The sequence below is a fragment of the Lampetra planeri genome, chromosome 27, assembly GCF_965212315.1.
Source record: "Lampetra planeri chromosome 27, kcLamPlan1.2.h2, whole genome shotgun sequence".
Lineage (NCBI taxonomy): Eukaryota > Metazoa > Chordata > Hyperoartia > Petromyzontiformes > Petromyzontidae > Lampetra > Lampetra planeri.
In genome coordinates this window covers 2049554-2070739 of record NC_136133.1, presented here as the reverse complement: position 1 = coordinate 2070739, position 21186 = coordinate 2049554, and the positions used below count along the sequence as shown (strand labels likewise).

The following is a 21186-nucleotide window of genomic DNA, read 5'->3' as shown; positions in this document are numbered from 1 at the left end:
ATTTGGATGCTGGCATTCAACCAATGAGGGCACAGACTGCATGAGCAGATAATCCAACCAGGCAGCGAGTCTCACAAAGTGCCGCTTCATAAGCGGGTCAGGTAATCAGGCAGCCAATCGGATATCCATTCAATTACACAGCCTGCCAAAAAGCCACTCGGAAAACTCCACACATCAACCTGTTCTTAATCATCACCGTACGTGGGTGCAATTTACAATGAATAAACCATTCCTTGCCAAAGGAACGAGGATTTTCCACAGACTTATCAGAGCCTCCAGTGAACGTTAAGCAACACACACGGAGGGCTTTGCAAGACGAAAAAAATAATCTTCAAACTTTAAACTTTTATTAAAAACCACTTCGGTTTACGACTCAAAAACTCGGCTGATTAAAAAAAGGGGATGGGTGGCGGAGTGGGGGATTTGTTTGGGAGCGGTTGCAAGAAATTTAAAAAGCAGACCCTCGGTAGACGAACAAACGAGCCAAGTCTTGCAAAACTTTGTTGTAAGAGGTTCACGGTTCGAGCTCCACTGCCGCCCTGGTAAATACCCAACTATGCTGAAATGAAACATGTAGGCCGCACAACATTTTTTTGGGGAAAACCCCGAAATGTCGCGATGAATGAGGGGCAGTGCACGTGCACAGACGTTGCACGTGGGCGCCATCTTTTCTTCTTGTTGTTCAAGAACGACGGGACATTGTGGCGCGATGTTTGTTACAGTGACACGACATTGTAACTGCATGTGCCGTGCTGGTTTCACGGCGATTGAGTAATTTGTTGAGCTGTTTCGATTTTGTTAAGAGATTTCCGTGACAGTAAATACCTATTAGCCCACAGGGCTTCTAAGTTTAGTTTGTGATCATCAATACGGTTTGTCCGTTCTACCCGAGTTGTAAACCGTTTACCGGTTTCAATTTCATCAGAGGATCATCGTTGACATTACAATTCTGATACCCTATAGGACAAATCAGTATCAATTTCAATCACATTGGAGATAATCATCACTGACAATGACAATAGAACCCTGGTAATGTCAACACACGTGTCAGTTTCAATATTACTGGGAATCATCAATGCAATATGTATGACGCAATGCATGTCTTATCACTCCCCGACACAACTGACTACCGCTTTCAACCATGTTAGCGATCATCGACATGCTGCAGCGTCTCTGTACCTTACAAGGCAACTGTTGTGCAACCAATGTTCTTAGAAATCATCCCCAGCCTGTGGCCATGTTTTTTTTAAATATATTTGCTTGATTTGGGGGGTGGGGAGATTTGGGCAGATTGTCTCGAGAACGCCATCGTTCTCCTAACGCCATCTTGTCAAATGGCATGAGGACGCCATCTTGTCGAAGTCAAGTCGGACCCAAAATGGGGTCTGCACCAGTGTTCAAAAACGCTTTAATACCTCAGGAAATAATGTAAACTACATGTATAATTATAATTACTACGGCGGTACATTTAATCGTTTCAAAAAAGGGAGAAACCCAAACTCGGGCGCTCAATTCGATTCCAGAACTCACTGGGCCTCGCTTAAGAAGCACGAGGTATAACCCTATTTGTTCAAATCTAAGTTTTCCTGGATTTTTGTTTTCTTATTATATACGTGCAAGTTGAGTAACTTTCCGTTTTTGCAAAACGAAATTTGATTCTCTCCTCCACGGCCATAATGACTGGCGAACTTGTACAATGCGGTTTCCCGATCACAGCCGTCTGTGATTGGATGAAATGCAGGCCCTCTTCCTCATTACAGCTGCCTGTGATTGGATGAAATTCATGCCACCTTCCGTGATGCAAGTGTCCGGCATCTTCCTCATGACAGCTGCCGGTGATTGGATGGAATTTAGCACGTGAAGTTCATTTTGCCTACAAAAAACTTTATTACATCCTAAATGCATTGATTTTACGTAAAAAAATGTGCGCACTTATTTATCAAATTACTAAATAGATTTTAATCAAATGGTCTTTAGCCTAGAAAAAAAACTGAATTTGAAACTCTTCATGTCTTCGAGCAGCCATAATAAGTTTGAATCATCCTCAAGTATGTGAGGGTGGCCATTTTGAATCCATTGTAACGCCACCGAGGTGCGACATATTTACATGAATTGGTAAACACGAGTTCCTGTATAATACTTGATCCATAATGAAGGTTTTTTGGGTTAGATCATATAAACATGTCGTTAACCCGCCACCACCCGACACAGCCAATTAGTAATGTGTACTCTTTGGTTCTTTCGGTAAAGTCACGTAGGTATAAAATACGTAAACAAAACATGCCTATCAGTCACTACTTCAGCATACCGGTGTTGTTGAGTAAAACGAAATTACAACTTGAGTACGACGTTTCGCTAATAATTATAAGCAGCTTCGTCGGGCAATTTGCCGGATTCTGTTGTGTGGTGGAATGTTAACGATACATTAGTATTTAAAGATCTAACCCAAAAAAAATACTTTATTATGGATATTGGTCGTGAAAGTCTGCGTGTTAAACTGTACTACCACTCGCTACTTCATCCTGCTGGCTGGGGCCGTGGTTAACGTTCAGCTCACAACGGGAAGCCCGCGTGATTAAACGATGGCTGCCAGTCAACTCCACCAATCATACCGGCTTAGATAAAACGGGCACCAACCACTTCTTCAAAGAGACCGCCTCAGTCCATGGGACTGTGGAATTTCCACCATTGGCTTCAGGATGCCACAATTTTTGTTTTGGGGGGTTTAAACTTGTACATGGTGCACCCTCTATTTATTTAAAGGGTGCAACAATTCAGCCACCTACACTTTCAAGTACGGACTAGGATTTGATGGAACACTGGTTTTGTCTCTTAGAATTGGCGGGTCCAGGGTAACACTCTGCACCAGATCGAAAACACAGGGCCCCCTCTGCTGTGTATAGTCATGGCCTGTTACGAGTGGCCGGATGGCAAGGAAGGGCACTACAACAAAAACCCTTTGCCAGCCAATCACAACAGCAGTGGTGAGAAAGTCGGTGACCCTAGGGGTCGTGTGACATGGCTGAGTGGGTACATTGAGTGCTGGGTTTTTTGGGGGGGGTCAACCGTTAAAAAATAAAGAAATATCTAAATGTGGAAAGTATACAGACAAATCAGGAGCATGCTTTTATCGCAAAGTCAAAATGTTTTTTTCGTTTAGTTTTTTTTTAGCACAAATCAACAACCACGACGATCCCACATATACAGTAAAAAAAGAAAAGCAATAGTTGGCGCAAACATAAAAGTCCAACGATTTTGGTTTTCAGGCAACGACGCATAGAGAACGGAAATCGAGCAAAAAAAATGCAATCAGGGCCACGATGGAACCCGCTATTCGGTCACAGAATTGAGGCCACCGAGATGCGGGGGAGCAGGGGGGGGGGGACTGAATGTTGGGTTGCCACCTCTGGGGTACAAAAAGCCAAGATCTATTCGGTGGGAAGAATATCTCACAATACCAGTTGAGGGAAACCGACATGCAAAGGTACTGTCTTGAGCGGTGTCTAATCAGAAAACAAAACAAAAAAACTGGACTTATGTCCTGGGAAAGACTTGTAAGATTTTCCCCTGGACAGCTACTTCAAAAGTGAAAATCCTGGCAAAACCAGCAAAGGTGGCAAGCCTACCGTACTTAGATAGGGGGAGGGGTGGAAACAGTGACTGGTTTCAGCACGGTCACGCACGTGGCTGCCTACACACGCGCACGGGATGACATTTGATTTTTGTTTTTGCCCAAATCTCACACACGAACCACTTGGCTCCCAAAGAGGCTGTGGTGACAGCAGCGGATGTGATTAGACATCCGCATCGTCGTTTCCCGTTGCGCAAATTTACCAGTGAACTGTGGACAGGGCGTAAAACCACACCACTTGTGTGCATTCTAGATTTGAAGCTTTCGTGACTGCAAAGATTCATATTCTTAGGTTTTTTCGGTAAAGTCACGGGCATTGGCCACATCTTGACACGGGACCCTTGGCAACAATGTCTGTCGATGCTCTTTCAAACGAAAACCCGCTGTGCACTCCCAAGATGAAGAGGGCGCCACGGTGACAAGAGAACTACCTCGCGCCTGGTAAACAGGCGGTCGTGCGTTCGATCACAACCGCGATGCCTGCTATATATTTGGAGTGTGCGTGTTCTCCCCCGTGGTCACGTGGATTTTGTTTCTCATCCAGGTCCTCCGGGTTTTCCTCTCCACAATTAGAATCAAGATGCGTTTAGAGTATTTGGCTGCTATAAACCTCCACGTGGTGATAAGCCACTTCGTTGGGCGACCATGTGTGACAGCCAGGTCATCTCTGAAAGGCAGCTATAAACAGCTCAGTGGGCCTTACATGGTAAAATAAGAAATGGTTTAGTTTACAAATGCAATAAAGTCTAAAAACCCCTGTGTTGTACTGCTTTCAGTTCCCTAATCCAAAGCCGCAACGGCTCCAAATACTTCGCGACGACCGTTGCCATCGACACCCCCCGACTTTGCGGGCCACGACTCGCAATGAGCGACGTGGGACAAGGTGCGGGTTTGGTGAAGCGCATCATTGCGTGCGACGGAAGCAACCGATAGGGGGGGGGGGGGAGATTGCAGGGCTCTGCCTGGAGCAGGAGCGGAAATAGCCGGCGTTGCGACACAATCTTACACACAACTAGAAGCTGTTGCGGTCCAGTTATAAAACCACGCACGGGTGTCAAGATCCTCCTGTAAATGGCGAGTCTGGAGACTCGACTTCGACAATGCTTTCTTGTGTAAACAAAAACGGGGGCAGGGGGGTGGAGCAAATCTGTAAACGAAACTAAAATTTACATTTCAGGGGATCTTTGGAGAGCACGCCTGAACCACCATGGACACTGCTTATTATTGTGAAGGATGAACACCAACTAATTGGAGCTGCGGTCGCAACGTTTTCTCATCGCATGCCAACAAACACGACCGTCCATTACAAACAATCAGCGAATTTTAGTTTTTATTCCCGCCCCTCCTTGCGCGGCATTGCCCGAGAACCAAATAAAACTGCAGCAATTTAATCAATAACCAATAGATGTTGCCTTCGTCGTGTCGGCAGGAAAATAATCCGCACCCGGCCTGTGCGTTCTCGCAGGTGCTTCTTTGTACAATGGGATTTGCCACACACAGAGGCAAAATTAATTTAAAAACAAGTTTAATTTTTTTTAGTTCTTTTCTTTGCTAAAATATAAAATAAAAACATCAAAATCGTGCGACGTTGGATTTGACCGCTCGCCGAGCGATCACAGCCCGCTGCCCCCTCGCTCTCCCACTGCCTGATGGTGTCTGCGGCAATGATGCTGGACATACGTGGGGACAGAGGGCTTCGTAATAGCTCATCAGATTCCTCCAGCATGAATAAATACTCATTCCGATGATCGACTCGAAACGGCAGTGAACCCCCGTGAAAATGAGCGGCAAACGTCGGCACTCCCCCAACCCACCCACCCACCCCCCCTTTGGCCTCAAGTCTCCGCTCGACTAAAAAAATAGTGACATCTCTAGTGTGCACGCACGCGGGCCAGCGGTCACCACCGCTGACCGTGGCTTCGATGCCAGATCGCCATCTAAATTCGTCTTGAGCCGGTAAACTTCACCCCACGCCCAAAAAAAACCCTCCTTTTCAGCAATCGGCCAACAAAATGTAGCCGTCGAAGGTCATCTGTCTCCGTAGAAATTTTCATAGTTTCAAAATTGTATTGAATTAGTAGACCCCACCCACCTCCCCCCAAATGAGTGAGATGATGGGTCTCGCCTGCACGAGTGCGCAGAGGTGATCGGTGGAGAGGGATCGTGGTTAGAGGCGAGGCCAGGCTGGCTGACATCCCCCGCCCCCTGAGCTGTCTAAGGCTTGGACTTGGCTGCCCAAGGCGCCGAGAAAAAGTGGCAAAACTGCGAAATATGGCATCGACAACATCTCCGTTCACTTCCAGAGAGATCTGGAAAAGCCATTCGTGACACGGGAGATCTACGGCAAAGTATTCACTTTCAAAAGTGACAGAAATTCATTTTCTAGGATCTGTAAGGAGGTTTACTAACACTTTGAAAGAGATCCGTTATACTGTACAAACCAAAGTCCCTTCACTTTCATATATTTTCTTTTTACTTAGTGGCTCTAAACTTTCATAAAGATCTCAGTAATCAATCAAGAGGCTTGTAAATTCAACGGAGTTACTTCCAGAACAATGCTTTTGTGAATATGCACGACAGTAACATTGACGCCACAGACATGATTCATCTTATAAAAGAGCAAATAAGACACTCGAATACTATCACTAAATGGAGATAATTTAAGTGAATCGAGTTAACTTAAAATAAGATCTCTATTAAAAAAACGAATGGCAGTCAAAAACATCGATATATCACCAGAGTGAATGAAAATCACCTGCATCAACATCTCTATGAAAGTGAATGGAGGTGACGGATTAATGGATCTCTTCGATTGGAAAAGTCGCTAGAATCAACAGATCTCTGTGCACACGGCTGCACTGAGGGGGGGGGGGGGGGACAATCATTATCAGTTCCTCCTCTTCCTCCCGGCGCCTTCATCGCGAGATATGCATGCACCGTCAGCCGTGATCAATAATGCTGCTGGATTAAGGCCGTGCCAAGCCTTGCCAAGCCACCGCAGTCCCACGCTCCTGCGATGTGACGAACCTGCTGACTCGCATCGATTAACACGAAAACTGTCACACCGGGGTGGCCCGTTCCGATGCGATGTCGATTTATAAAACTATGTACAATGTGTACGTGTCTTTTGTGTATGTACATATGTTCACACGCACACACGCACGCGTGCATGTGCTGCAGACACGCATGTCCAAGTATACTCACATTGTGTTCATACACGCGTGCGTACGTACGTACAAGCGTGTACTTATTGACATTGTTTGTAATCTCATACAGTATATATTAGTGGTGGTATGATGCATCAATATTGGTTCCCAAGCTCTTGATACATGCACCGAATTACACACGTTGTATGCAATGGGTTCAACGTCACCCCCCGCAGCCACTAGAGGCACTATCATTCACCTCAATTTTGGAAAAAGGAAGATTCTTGAAATCGAATCACTAGCGCCAAATTGTAGCACTGCATCTAATTGCGGGGCTGATTAAGTAACCACTAATATATCAACACATATATGCATGCATACGGGTATGAAGGTAAGTTTATATACATGTACACATATACAAACATATCTGTAGGCATGTACACATGTATACACACATCTACATACCTCTGCATGCATGCATATGCCTTCATACAAACGAGTACACGTGTGCGCGCGCACAAACACAGGCGCGCACAAATGCTAATTGACGTATATGCACACGCATGTATGGACACACATCTCACATTAATGCATACGTACACGCGCGTACAATGGTCCAAATACGCGCACGCGTGCACACAATGCACCTGGATAGAGGTACTGTGCACGTACAAAGACCTCCCCCACGCAGCCTAAAACAAGCTGCTGCTGGGGGACGAAGTGCTGTTGGCGCGCACCGATGAACGCCAGAAAGGCGCACGAGGGAGGGGTGGTGGTGCGGCCGGAATCACGCACGGCCGCCTCGTCTGTGCATGTACACGCGGGTAAGACACACGCGCGCACGTGCGCGCACGCACACACACACGCGTTAACACTGTACGCCACTCGTATGAATTTTTAAAATTTCATCTCCACTCAAATTTTCTCCTTTCCCTCCCCCGCGACCCCCAGCCACATCCCGACAGATATTACAATAAAATCACGGCAGGTGCGGGTGAAAATAAATTCAAAATAAAACTCATATCCCTCACGCGAGGCGCACGCCCAGGTTAAATCCTCCGCACGATAGTCTCTCGCAACATAAAAACAATTCAAATGATAAAGTAGAACACCTCCGCTCCCCTCTCTACGTCGCCCGCCCTCCGTCTCCGTGTTTCCGTGTCTCCGTGTCTCCGTGTCTCCGTGTCTCCGTGTCTCCGTGTCTCCGTGCCTCCGTGCAAGCGCTAAAAAAGAACGCTCCGTCTCCTCACTCCGTCTCCTCACTCCGTCTCCTCACTCCGTCGCCGTCTCCAGTTTCCTTTTTGTTTCTCACTCCTTGCCTCCGCCGCCGCCACCACCACCGTTGCCTTCACGAGTTCCCGAGATGGCGCCGGTTTTTTTTTGGCAAAATTGTGCACGGTTTCGTATTGCCGGCGTCTTTCGCGGCGTGCGACGAAATTAAAACGAAAAGATGTCCGTGTTTTAAAAAGTTACTGTGTTTCTCTTGTCTCCGTTGCTGTTGTTGTGACGCAGACCCCTCGCATTCCAAAACGTGGGTTCAATTCTCCATCCAGCTGCCACCCCGTGAGAAGCAAGTTGCGTTGTTTACAATCTGTAGTTAAAGTTCTAATCCTCTTCGCCGGCAGCGGCGCTGGTGGCTCCCCCCCCGCCCCTCCTTCGCAAGTGGCGCGGCCCAACTTCTCGGGTCCGCTCCACACGCGGAATGTTCCATTGTGCAGCTCCGGAGAGAGTGGAAGGGAAGGCTGGCTCCCGCCCCCTCGCTTCACTTGCATTTCTTGTTGATGAGATGTATATTTCGGACAATACGCTTTCACATGGGAACAAACTAGTTTACTTACAAACTTAATAACGATAATGGTAATTAAAATCGTAATTTAAAAAAACAAACAAAAAATTCGTGAAGCTTAATCCGTGTAAATTTCTCCGTCCTCCGTTTTGCCACGAAACTTTGTTGGCAGGAAGTCTGAAACACACGATAAACAAGGGCTCATAAAGGGGATGACTGGGTTTGTTTACAAGCAAAGGTGAAGAAATACTCAATCCATCACAAAATGTAAGTATGTTGAACTTCTTGGGCACCGCACGTAGCAAACCGTGCGGAGGAAGGACAACAAACTAAACACAAAAAGCAGTGAAAGAAATGAGTTTCCAATCAAGATTTAAAAGTGCGTAGCTGCAGTGGCTTCCGAATATCCTAAGGAAGAGTATTCCAGACAGCCAAAAGCCACTGCGAGGATGACCGGAGTTCACGTGATATTGTATGCTCCTTGATGAGATCAGCAAGGTATTGTGGTTCATTTGTGACAAGCACTTTGTGTATAATGAGTGCGACCGTATAATGTATTTGTTCAGCAACCTGAGTTAACCATTAATATGTTAAAAAAAGGAACAAAGCAAACTATAAACTAGTTTCAACTGCTCACCGAGCTATCATGCTTCCTCCCTCATGCCAACTCCCGTCCCCTCCTCTCCTCCACTCGCCTCCCCTCACTCCCCTGTTTTTTTCTGGGGCCGAGTCTTCGCTCGCAGTCGTGGGGGGGGAGGGTCTCCGTATTGGTCGAGGGATTGGAGAGAGGGGAGCTCAGAGGCTCCATGATACGTGCCCAACCCAGACACGGGCATCCTGCTGCTGCCGACGCCCCCGCCTCTATCGCCCACCCCTGCTCCGTTAGAGCAGGGGTTGGCAATAACAGCTTTTTTTTCGAATTTTGGATTTTAAAAAACAATATTTTTAGAGCAGCAATGCATGTGAATACGAGACGTGGTCCCTGCTAAATAACATCTCGAAGCTGTTCTTCTAGAGCAGCATTCAGCTCTAGAGCCACAGGTTGCTGACCATTGCTGTAGATGGACATGCCTCCCATCCCCCCCCCCCTCCTCATGCCTCACATCCTTTCTTCTCCCTGAACCCGACAAACCATAACCCCTCCCATCCTCTCCCCATTCATTCCCCTTATCTCCCATCACCCCCTCCCCCCTGCTCTCTCCTCTCATCACCTCCCCTGCACTTTCTTCCACTCCTTCCCCCCTCCCACCTCCCCCTCAATTCTTCTCTCATCCACAACAGTCACCTTACATCACCTCACTAGCTCCCACCTCACGTTTCTCGCTTTGCCACTATTCATCCCACGCTCCTCCCCTGCCCTCCTTACCCCTCCGCATTCAATCCCCTCACTGTGATCCATCACTGAAGCGCAGCAGACCCATAGTCTCTCCTGACCTCACATCTCCACCTCTCTCCATGCCTCGTTTCCCGACCCCTTCCCCGCACCTCCTCCTCTCACACCTCTCTTGCACATCCGTCACCCCACTTCCTCTCACCTCCCGTCACTTCCAATTTCCTCTTCCCATCTCCCCTCTCATTCTCCACCCTTGCCATCCCTTCCTGCCCTCCCACCTCCCCTCTCATCATCTACTCTTCTCATCCAGACCGCCTCTCACCTCCCCCCTCTCATTCTCGACCATTCCCATCCCTCCCTCGTCATTGTCGACCCTTCCCATCCCTCCCACCTCTCACACCTCCCCACTGTACCCTTCCCATCCCTCGCCCTCCCACCTCTCTCACCACCCCTCTAATTGTCAACTCTCCCCTCCCTTGTAATTATCTACCCTCCCACCTGTGCGCGGGGCCCCGTCCGTCACTGCAGCACGCAGGAAGCGCAGCAAGCCTGCCCGGCGTCGGGCTGCGCCGCGTAGTTCATCTGCCGCACGATCTCGGCGAAGAGGTCGTCCACCGTGGCCTTGCGCTTGGCCGACGTCTCCATGAAGGGGCAGCCCCACTCGTCGGCCAGCGCGCGGCCCTCGCCGTAGGCCACCTCGCGCTCGCCCTCCAGGTCCACCTTGTTCCCCACCAGGATGATGGGGACCTTCTCGTAGCGCTTCACGCGCGTTATCTGCTCCCGCATCGGGCGGATGTCCTGGGGACGGACGCGAGGGGGGTGGTGGAGAGGGGAGGAGAGGAGAGAGAGGCGGGAAAATAAAGAGGAACAGAAACGAAAAGGGAAGGACAGGAGGGAGGTGGGGGGAAGGAGATGTAGAGGGAAAGAGGGGGGAGAAGGAAGATGACAGAGTGAGGGGAAAGGTAAAAAATAAGAGGGAGCAGGAGAGGTGGGGAGGTAAGGGAGATGAATGGAAGAGGTGGGGAGGGTAAGGGAGATGATTGGAAGATGTCGTTGGATAAGAGGGAAAGAGAGCAAGGGAGTGAATTGTTAGGGCGGGGTGAGGTGGGGGATGGGAGGGACGCGGGAGATGAAAATAGGGAAGAGATGGAGGTGGGAGATGGGTAAAGAGGAAGATGTAAAGAGAGGGGGGGAGGAGGGGAGGAGGAGATGTATAGAGGGAAGGGAAGTGGTGAGAGAGGAGGCGGGAGAAGTGGAGATGTGGGAGGAAACACAAGTCGAGGGAGGGTGTAGAAGACGGGGATTAACGATTCACCCCCGGCACGATTTGACAAGCTATCAAATCTGAGGTCACAAGTAAATTATTTTTGTTTTGCCCTTGCGGTCGTTGTAGAACGTAGAGTAATGGAATCTCAGCAGTCCATGAGCAGCGTGAATCTATCTTCATCCTCAGCAGGTATTATCTATCCACCGCTGGATGAAAAAGGCCTCCATCGCAGTCCCGTGATGAAACACAATGAATCTACTGCATACGAGCCGATTTGATCCCTCCATGCAGCGGATGCTGTTCACAGGCACGTTCCCTCCTTTAGCTGCCACTCCATCGTTAGTCTCGGCCATCAGGCATCGTCCTTTCTAGCAACGTGCCCTGCTCAAGCCCACTTGTGGCTCTTAAGACGCACTCACTACACACAAAGTGCTTGCCACAAATGAAGAGCAATATCTCGCTGATCTTGTCAAGGACAAAGACGCTCACCGCATCGCGTGCTTTCAGATGCACTTCTGCAGCCATCTGGAATGCTCTTCCTTCCGATAACACATTCCTGCGGAGGGAGCTGGTAGTAACGTTGGGTTGCTCGGTCAATGGCCAGGGTCAACGGCGGCGTGGTGTATTCCGCAAATATGCCCGACTGAGGGCGGGCACAAGCCGGCGTGAGTAGGTTAAACGTTGAGTTTTATAAGGGCACCACGGAGTGACCAGCCCCACCCCTCCCACCCAGCCCCACCCAACCCCTCCCCACCCTCCCCACCCAGCCCCTCCCTACCCAGCCCCTCCCCACCCTCCCCTCTCCACCCAGCCCCACCCCTCCCATTTTTGGATGCACGACGGACGGACAGAATAATCCCCTGTGGGCTGGTGGAACCAGGAGGTTACTACCAGTATTCGGAAGCCACTAGAGCTTTGTACTTTTAAATCTAGATTTAAAATGTATTTCTTTAGAACTGCTTTGCGTTTAGTTTGATGTTCTTCCCCCACACCTTCGATTAGCACAATTGCCTGAATTACGGTGCGAAAGAAGCACCATTCAGTCAAGACATCTCCAACTTGCGTGTATTCTCTAATCCACGTGTTCCTTTTCCGTCTCTCAGTGCAACTCATAGCATTCGCATCTCCGTGCTTCACTGCACACTTTACAACTATTCGTTAAATTTAAATTTGTCAATGTCCGTGCTTCTGGTCCACATATAACATCAAGCGATAAACCGATTGAAAACGTTATTTCAAAGGCACCTTGGCACATTGCTTTTCAAAATCAAATTATACATCAATAAACATGCGCTCAGGCATGGAGGGCCGCTCTTGACAATCCACTGATGGATGATGAAGGCCTCTCCAGGACGATACTTCACCACGCCAGTAAGAGCGCATTGGTGTAGCTTGGGAGAACAGACGTCGGAGCATAGTACAGCTTGACACATTATTGCCCTGCAGCGTTCTCTGCTGCCGACCATAAAGCCTGGCAGCAGCCACAGCATAGACGTTGGACAATCTAATAACAGTACAACAGTGGATTTCCCTGCACTGCCCTCTGACTGTGCTTATCGTGTCCTGTCCTCTGCCGACCCCCAGCTAACACAGCCCCGCAGCCACCAATGACAACCTGTTTGTGCACGGTGGTCACCCATCCAATCGCCATACAGACTTAACCCCGCTTAGCTTCCGAGTCCTGTCGAGGTCGGGTGCATTTCTATATTTATCAGTATGGAAATTCAACTGCTGTAAGGGTGAACCACAATGTAAATCTGAAAACAAATGTTTTAACTCAACTGAACTATTTTGTTTCACCAGGTAAGGCTCACCGAGCTATGTAGCTTTCTCAGAAGCGACCTAGTCACAAATGATAGCTCAAAGAAGTGGCTTATCATGTGGAAATTTATAGCAGCCAATTACTCTAAACGTGGAGGGAAACACCAGAGAACCCGGTGAAAAATCCACACGACCACAGGGAGAACACGCAAACACCAAACGTGCAGGCATCATCATGGTCGGGATCGAACCCACGATCTCCTGTATACCAGGTGAAGTAGTTAACATCTTTCCACTATGGTGTGATGTCCCCTCGAACTCCTGTTTGGTGTTTATTTATTTCATCACCGACCTCAAATCAGCAAGACGGTGAGTAATTACTTCCTGCCGAAAAACACAAACAGTAAATTCTTAGTCGCGGTGCATCTGCCCCGCCGCGCCCTGGGCAGGTATTCCTGTGAACTCCACTTACTCATCACCTGCACCACCGTGACGACAGCACCAGCAGGTACCACCCCCGCAAGGTTTTTTTTACGACTGCCGAATGTAGTGGAACCGTGATTCAGACCACGGTCAGTAGCGATAATTCGGTGTGGAGTGGGTGGCACAATGATTAGCAGTGTGCAATGCAAGTCTTGCCAAATTATATTCTCGGCCGTGCCTAATGCCAGTCATCCACGCCCGACTGGCCATCTGTGAAAAGAACTTCATAGCTCATCGGATTCTTCCAGTGATTGCGAGCAATATCTGAGTCAGACTCTTGGAAGAACCCTCCCCTGTGCTCCCCTTCAAACCCAACACAGTGTACCAACCACTACGATTACGACATCACATGCAACTAACACATACAAACATGCAACTAACACACACTAATGTGCACGCGTAGACACATCCAACAACAAGAGCCGCCATCTGCCACTAAGTGGTGGTGACGTAACCACGGTGCTTGTGCCAGGCTAGGTGAAGTGTTGAAGGCTCGCTGACAGGTCACAGGACAGACCCAGGTGCCATGGGTTGACCGACTGAGATGACTGGCAGATGCACCACCTGTGCCACCCACTGTGCCGACTTGCATTTCAGCCACCCGGGACTCCGCTCGTTGTTGCAAGCATCGCTCCTCTGCCCTCCATTGTTGTTGGGGGGGCAACAACTGCCTCCAACTGCCCAGTAGCATCCTTCACGAGCCTCCTCCAGAGGGCAATCTTGACACCGTTGGTACCAGTCTTCTGCAGGTACACTCAGCTCCACATCCTCCTGTATCGCATCAGTCCATCTCTTCTACCAATCCCTACCGCACCTGTTTAGCTCCCTCTATCTGATGCTGCTTGGGCATGCGGTGGGCTGCGCATGCAGTGGGCTGAGCATTTGGTGGGCTGGGAATGCGGGCTACATGACCCAGCCAACACAGCCTTGCCTGCCGGAACTCACGAATGGAAATGTGTCCAGATATTTCAAGGATTTGTGAGCTCTTCACACAAACCACCCTGGTTAAACCTAGGATGGATCATAGGCAGGCCAGCCTGAAAGTTTCAAACCGGCACATGTTCCATTGGAGGGGTCCACGTTTTGCAAGTAAAAAGAAGGGAGAACATGACTGTGGCCAAGAAGACCTGGCGCTTCATGTGGAACGATAGACCAGGTAGCTTTCACACAGTTTTAGGCAGCTGACCAAAAGATAATGCCGCTCACCTGACCGAGACCTCTGCTGCCACAGAAACTTCTCCACTCTCGCCACATCTGTCCCATCACTTATGGGGAGTTGAGGTGGTGGAGTATTGGATGATACAAAATACCCAGGTAGGTGTTTAGTTTTCGTGGGGCTTATGGTAAGACCCCAACTCATAGGTGGCAAGCTCCAGTTTCAGCAGCAGAACCTCCAACTCCTTCTCAGAGTAAGCAGCAACCACCAAATCATCAGCGTACATAAAATGGATGACCAGTAGGGAACCATCCCTTGACCACACCCAGGCATCGATCAGCCTCCAAATGTATCTGTACCAGATAGAAACTTCACTGGTACAGCCATGGAAGGCTTCTCGAACTACATTGATGAAAATTATGTTAATAGCCACCAACTCCGACTAAGTGACAGTGATGTCACCACAACCCATGTGCCACAACAGGCGCGTTTTGAGGCCACGTGAAGTGTCAATGGCTCACTGGCAGGTCACGGGAGAAACACAGATTAAAACAGACTGAGGTGACTGTCAGATGAACCATTTGTGCTCCCCACTGTGCCAACTGGCTGCATTTTAGCTACCAGTGCTGTGCTGATCGTTGTGAGCATCACTCCCCCCCCCCCATCCGTTATTGCTGGAGGGCCGGCTGTCTACAAATGCCCAAAATCTTATACCACATTAGCCACTCCCTTCCCTAACTTATGTCGTGCCTGTTTAGCACCCAATATCTGGGCAAACAAGAGCTGCTTGGGTATGCGGTGGCTGGGTATGTGAGTAACATGATCCAACAATTGCATCTGTGTCCAGAACCTTCGAGGATTTATGAGCTCCTCGCATAATACAGTCTGGTTCAACTTAGGACGGACCACAGGCAGGCCACTGCCACCCTCATCACCAAACACCATCACCACTTGATCACTATGCTAACCACCATAACCACACTGACCAACATGTTCAACAAAATATGCATCAGCAACTAATCCACCGCGTTTCCAACCACTGCAACATCTCTCACCTCCCCTTCACCCCCTCATCACCTTAACCATCACCCCACAATGCAATTCATCACCACCATCAAAATCACATTCACCACCACAATCCCACAATCCCATTCAACATGACAACCACTCATCACCATGGACAAAACCACACTACCATGCACCACCACCTCCCTCCACAACCTTTCCAACCTCCACCACTCATCAACATACAGACCGCACGAAACCACATTGACTACTCATCACCATCTTCAGCACCACTCTCCATCTCATACTCCCCGCCCCCCTCACCTGGAAGCTCTGCTGGTTGACGAGGCTGTAGACAAGGATAAAGCCCTGGCCGTTCTTGATGTAGAGGTCTCGCATGGAAGCGAACTGCTCCGTGCCGGCCGTGTCGAGGATCTCCAGCACGGAGGGCGACGAGTCCACCTCGATCTCCTTACGGTAGAAATCCTCGATGGTGGGGTCGTACTTCTCGATGAAGGTGCCCGTCACAAATTGCACTGTCAGCGCGGACTTCCCCACCCCGCCGCTCCCAAGCACCACCACCTTGTACTCCCTCATGGCGGCACTCGCTTGCTGGCGCGTTCACTCGGTGGCTCAATTGGTCTCGTGTTCACTCGCTCGGACACTCGCTTGCCAACTCACTTAATCGCTCAGGCGCTCAAGCACTTGCTCACTCGTTCATGCTCTCACTAACTCAATAGCTCGCTCACTTGTTTTGATGAGAGCAAGGAACCTGTTGAAGTGGAAGGAAGAGAGGAAGGGGAGTGGAGGAAGAGCACAGAGTATTAAATAGGGCAACTCAGGAGTTTGTAATGAGGTGGCAAGAGACACTGCGCCAGGGCTGTGGAGTGTCTGGGTTCAAGCTCTGGCCTCGTCTCTCTCAGGGTTATACATGATGGTTGTGTAACAAAAAGTAATATTTCAAAAAACGTTTTTTTTTAAAACCCACTTTAATTAAATGTACCGTACTAGTAATGGAAGAACTCCACGACTCCAGGAAGTGGCTCCGAAGCTTTCCATAACGTAAGGGATCGTGGTAAATTACAGCCAACGTCAGTTTACCGTGGACAATTAGACCCAAGCCGAAACATAACATATAAAAAAGAATGTTTTAAAAGATATGTTTTTTATTTTTTATGATAGAATATAGTATTGTCATTAGTATGACATACGTATACCAAGTTTGCAGTCGATAACACACTGGGAAGTGGGTTAAAATTGAGTAACAAGATTTGAGGATACAACAAAGTGAGTTAAATAAAAGCGTGTAAAAAAAAATAACCAGCACTGCTGATATCCTCGGTTGAGTACACTGAACCGAGTGTCATTCCATTAGCCTAATGGTAACATATACCAACTCTACCATCATCAGCAATGATTTATCTACTGCTAGATCGAGGTCTCACCAAGCTGTCACCATCTCGCTCAGCCTCAAGAGATGGACCAATCTATCTAGCTCCTGTAGTGGTTGATTTTCATCTCCACGATGGGTATTTTCTCAGTTGTGTTCGCTCCTTGGACAAAAATGAGCTCTTAACAGAGTTGAAGGAACCCACTGTGCCGATGACAAAAGACACGGTCAAGTGATTTTCAAGTTCTGTTTTTGAAGCGAATTCCAGTTCACAGCCATTTCAGGTCAAACTGCTGCTGGAAGATGGCTCACAAACACCACATCACTCATGAGGTTTGTTTGACCATACTTCACCATACTTAGTTGTGGCTAGAACAACCCTCTGGTATCCCAATTCTTAGCACAAAAGCTGAGACCCGCTGCGCCACTGCTCCACCCTTCAGTAATAATAACGCAAAGGTTCTAATTCTAGTGCGAGTGGCGAGTGGTCACGATGGTGGAGATGCTCGTGACGGTAGTAATTATAGCAATAACAAGATATGCTTATCCCGTAAAAGCCTCGCTGAGTCTCAAGAAATGTTCACGAGAGTCCTGCTACTTTGGGGCGTTTGGAAAATTCCATCAATTTTGTGTTTGGCTTCTTGCGGGAGAAAAGCCAAAACGTATATCAAACTGGTACTAACACTCAAAGGCTGGCAAAGACTACGTAACCGATTCATATGTTAACGGAAATATGCACCGATTGAAAACGCAATTTTTTTTAGGCACACTGGTACTGTATAATGCTTTTCCCTATGAAGTGCCGTTCTCAATGTACGAGTTGCCAATGCATATAAATATGTGAACAATGTTTACGTAATGTGTCTATATAATTACAGACACCTTAATAAAGTATTAATTTATAACCGTGTAGGGGGGGGGGTCTAAATATTGTGTCTGGTTTCTGTGCGAACATTGTTTATATGTCAGTGTCACATCGTCAATGCCAGTAACACAGTTCGCGTGCCGACATCCTAACGTTTACAAGCTCGTATTGTTAACGCGTCCGGTCAATATATAGATCTTGTTAAAAGAGTAACTATTGTCTCCGCAGATTTGTATCCAAGCATAGGCTACATTTCCGTTCAATCAGGGCCCTCTCAGTCGCTTAAATATTAATTTGTGTATTCTTCAGTGTTCGTGTCGGGTTAAGGGGTTAGTGATTAAATGTTATGACTCGAAGCATACGTTGTCATTTAACCGAAAAGTGGATTAAGGATTAAGGGGTTATGGTTTGCCGTAAAAGCTTACGGTTGGGATCATAGTTTTAGAGGTAGCGTTATAGTTTAGGGTAATGGTTTAAGGGCGGGGTTTAATATGGTAGGGTCTAGGATTTGGGGGATAGGGTTTAAGGCCAGTAGTTCCTGACACTAATTTTCTTAGCACATCTGCGAGAACAAAAGTTCACCGTGCTAACATTTGAACGTTACCGTATAGGGTGTAGTCACACAAGCTGTACTTTATAACGTTCGTAATATTCACAACACCCAATAGCGACACACGGTGTGGATAAGCCGTCATCCAACTGTCGATTGACAATGCAGCTGCACATAAATAACACCGTAAAGTTAACGATTAAAACCGACATTGACGATTGTTAATAATAATTACATATATAGAGCGCTTTTCATCAAGGATCTAAAAGCGCTGTATAGGACAGCAGCAGTAGACACTACGCATAAAAATACATTTAAAAACATATTTAGTAAATTAACTAAAAGTTTAATTAGCGGAAGCATATACATAGATTTTAAGGCGCATTTTTTAAATGTCAACGGACTCAGAGATCCTGATATCTTGTGGAAGCGCGTTCCGTAGCCTGAGGGCTACACGGGAAAAAGCTTGGTCACCCATAGACCGAAACCTCGACCTGGAAATGCAGAGAAAATCTGCATCCCCAGATATTAGGGACTTTGAGGGGACATATGGGTACAAGATGTCAATGATGTAGGCTGGGGCAAGATGGTTCACTGTTTTGTAAGTTAAGAATAGGATTTTAAACGGTATTCTAAGTGAAACTGGAAGCCAGTGCAGGGAGGCCAAAACGGGTGTAATGTGTTCTGGTTAACACCCTAGCAGCCGCAGACCAGTGAGAAGGCGACGACTATAACTGGGAGGCCTTTTATCCAGCAACTGAGTGACCACGTTGAAGACGTTGGCACCTCGCATTGGCGCACCGATATCGATGGCGTATCCCTCTCCCGATTAATCGAATATCGACACCCGGTAAAGTTGCGGGTTCACATCACGGCACCAATCTGTGAGGCAAAGCAAGTGGGGTTCGGGAAGGCGTCGCCGCCGCCTCAACCAAACCTTGTCCACACGCCTCCGACGGCGGCACAGATCGTGACCATTTGACAAGACAACGCCGAACGCGACAATGGCCTCTTGAAACAAGAAACTTTTGAGATATCGCGCGCGCGGGAAGACAAAGACATCGCCTCAGGAGTGTCCTCCTCCGGCTTCGGCAGCATAAACATCTCGTCACACAGGCGAAGAAGAAGAAACCCACCATCACCACCACCCCCGTAGCGGTGAATCAGGCGGCGAGAACGAACTTTATAATCAGCTGGCGCTGTCGGGGGAAGTGACGGTCGTTGTGACGAGTCGGTTTCGTTAATAATAACAACGGGAAGACCAACAACAGCAAACAAACCCACCCGCGCGGGGGACGACGATCGACGGCGACGAAGAAGACGACGACGAGGACGAGGGGAGGTTTACCAGAAGAAAGCCACCGAGATGCGAGCGGCGAAAACCTCCTCAGCGCACGGCCGCCATGTTCAAGTCGGGCGGGGCGGGGCGGGGGCAGCGCGCGCGGGGCGTTGTGGGGCTGGGGGAGGGGGATGTGTTGAACGGCGATTATTTATTTATTAACGATTGTCGAGGGATCTTTTTTTTTGTTGCTTGATGCTTCTCCGAGAAGAGGCGAAGTTGTTTGTGCGGCTTCGAGTGGCGGGGTTGGGGTGGGAATTGAAAAAGCAATCGAATTTTATCAGCCCGATTGAAAGCGGGCGATCGGTTGCCGACGTCACTTCCGCTATGCTGCATGACGTCACCGGGGGGGGGTAATTCGCGTGACTACGTTTCCGGTTCGGCGACGTCACGTGGGGGCTTTCTCATTGTTTTTCGATTTTTTTAGTCGTCGTCGTTTTGAATAGGAAATATATAATTGTGATTTTACGCGTTCGTTTATTTTATAACAGGATCCTTTGATTCACGCCTGAGGCAAACTTCAGAACAATAAAATAAAACGAGGCTTCGGTTTTCGCGACGGCTCACTACCGCCTACGTCACAGTTGACAGACATCTGCCAGACGGAAGACGCCTCTTCCGGATGATTCTTCCGTCTTCCGGAAGATACTTTCTTCTTCTGGAAGATGCGACGGTTGCATAGGATCGGGCGCCTCTCGCGTGGGCGGCGGCGTCTTCCGGAAGAGGAAGATGACCTCCCATAGACCGTACGAATCCAAGCCGATGAAATATGTTCGATCAATTTCGATTTAAAGCTTTCGTGACTGCAGGGATTCATATTCCTGGTTCTTTCGGTAAAGTCACGTAGAAGGGAAATAATACAATAATTGAAAATGTACATTCATTTTAAGATGCTTTATTTTTATTAGGGAAATAATAAACATAAAACATTAATTTTATGCTTTATTTTTATTATTGTATTATTTACCTTCTACGTGACTTTACAGAGATAACCAAGAATATGTTCGATCAATCGATCTCTTTCGTCACTTCGGTATTCACATCTAGGAATCTCATTATTCCACAGTCGTGTGTGCGTGTGTGGTCCCACGCGATTTTTAAATAATCGATGCGTGGCCGTGGCTACAATAGTCGGTGTTAATCGATTAATCGGGAAGTTTAGATGCTACCACGTGGGTTACGCTGCTCTAGACATGTTTAGCTTTTTTTGTGTGCAATGTCAAACTTCAGCAAATGTCTCCCTGCTCGTTCGAGCCAACGGTGGAAATTCCACGTCTTTGTGGCAGGGCCATTCCATCCGTGGAGAAACCACTGTTGACCTCCAACCCAAAGTGCTACATATTTCACCGACCGTGAATAAGCGATCACGGTTGACGATTGTTGGTGATGAGGGTAGCAGTGATAGTGGTGATGGTAATGATTGTAGGTGCTTTTGCTGGTGATAATGCTGATGTTTTGGTGATGTTGAGGCTGA

At 48.1% G+C, this 21186-nt stretch overlaps 1 protein-coding gene across 1 annotated transcript; it reads right to left on the bottom strand.

Annotated features, from left to right (window-relative positions):
• Positions 1-3113: 3113 nt before the first annotated feature.
• LOC144727993 (ras-related protein Rap-2b) lies at positions 3114-19823 on the bottom strand. Its single transcript, XM_078607176.1, has 4 exons — positions 19658-19823; positions 15893-16340; positions 10395-10694; positions 3114-8740 (listed from the first exon to the last, which is right to left on the bottom strand). Exons 2-3 carry the CDS (start codon positions 16163-16165, stop codon positions 10416-10418), a joined length of 552 nt encoding a protein of 183 aa, XP_078463302.1. The 5' UTR covers positions 16166-16340; positions 19658-19823; the 3' UTR covers positions 3114-8740; positions 10395-10415.
• Positions 19824-21186: the final 1363 nt, after the last annotated feature.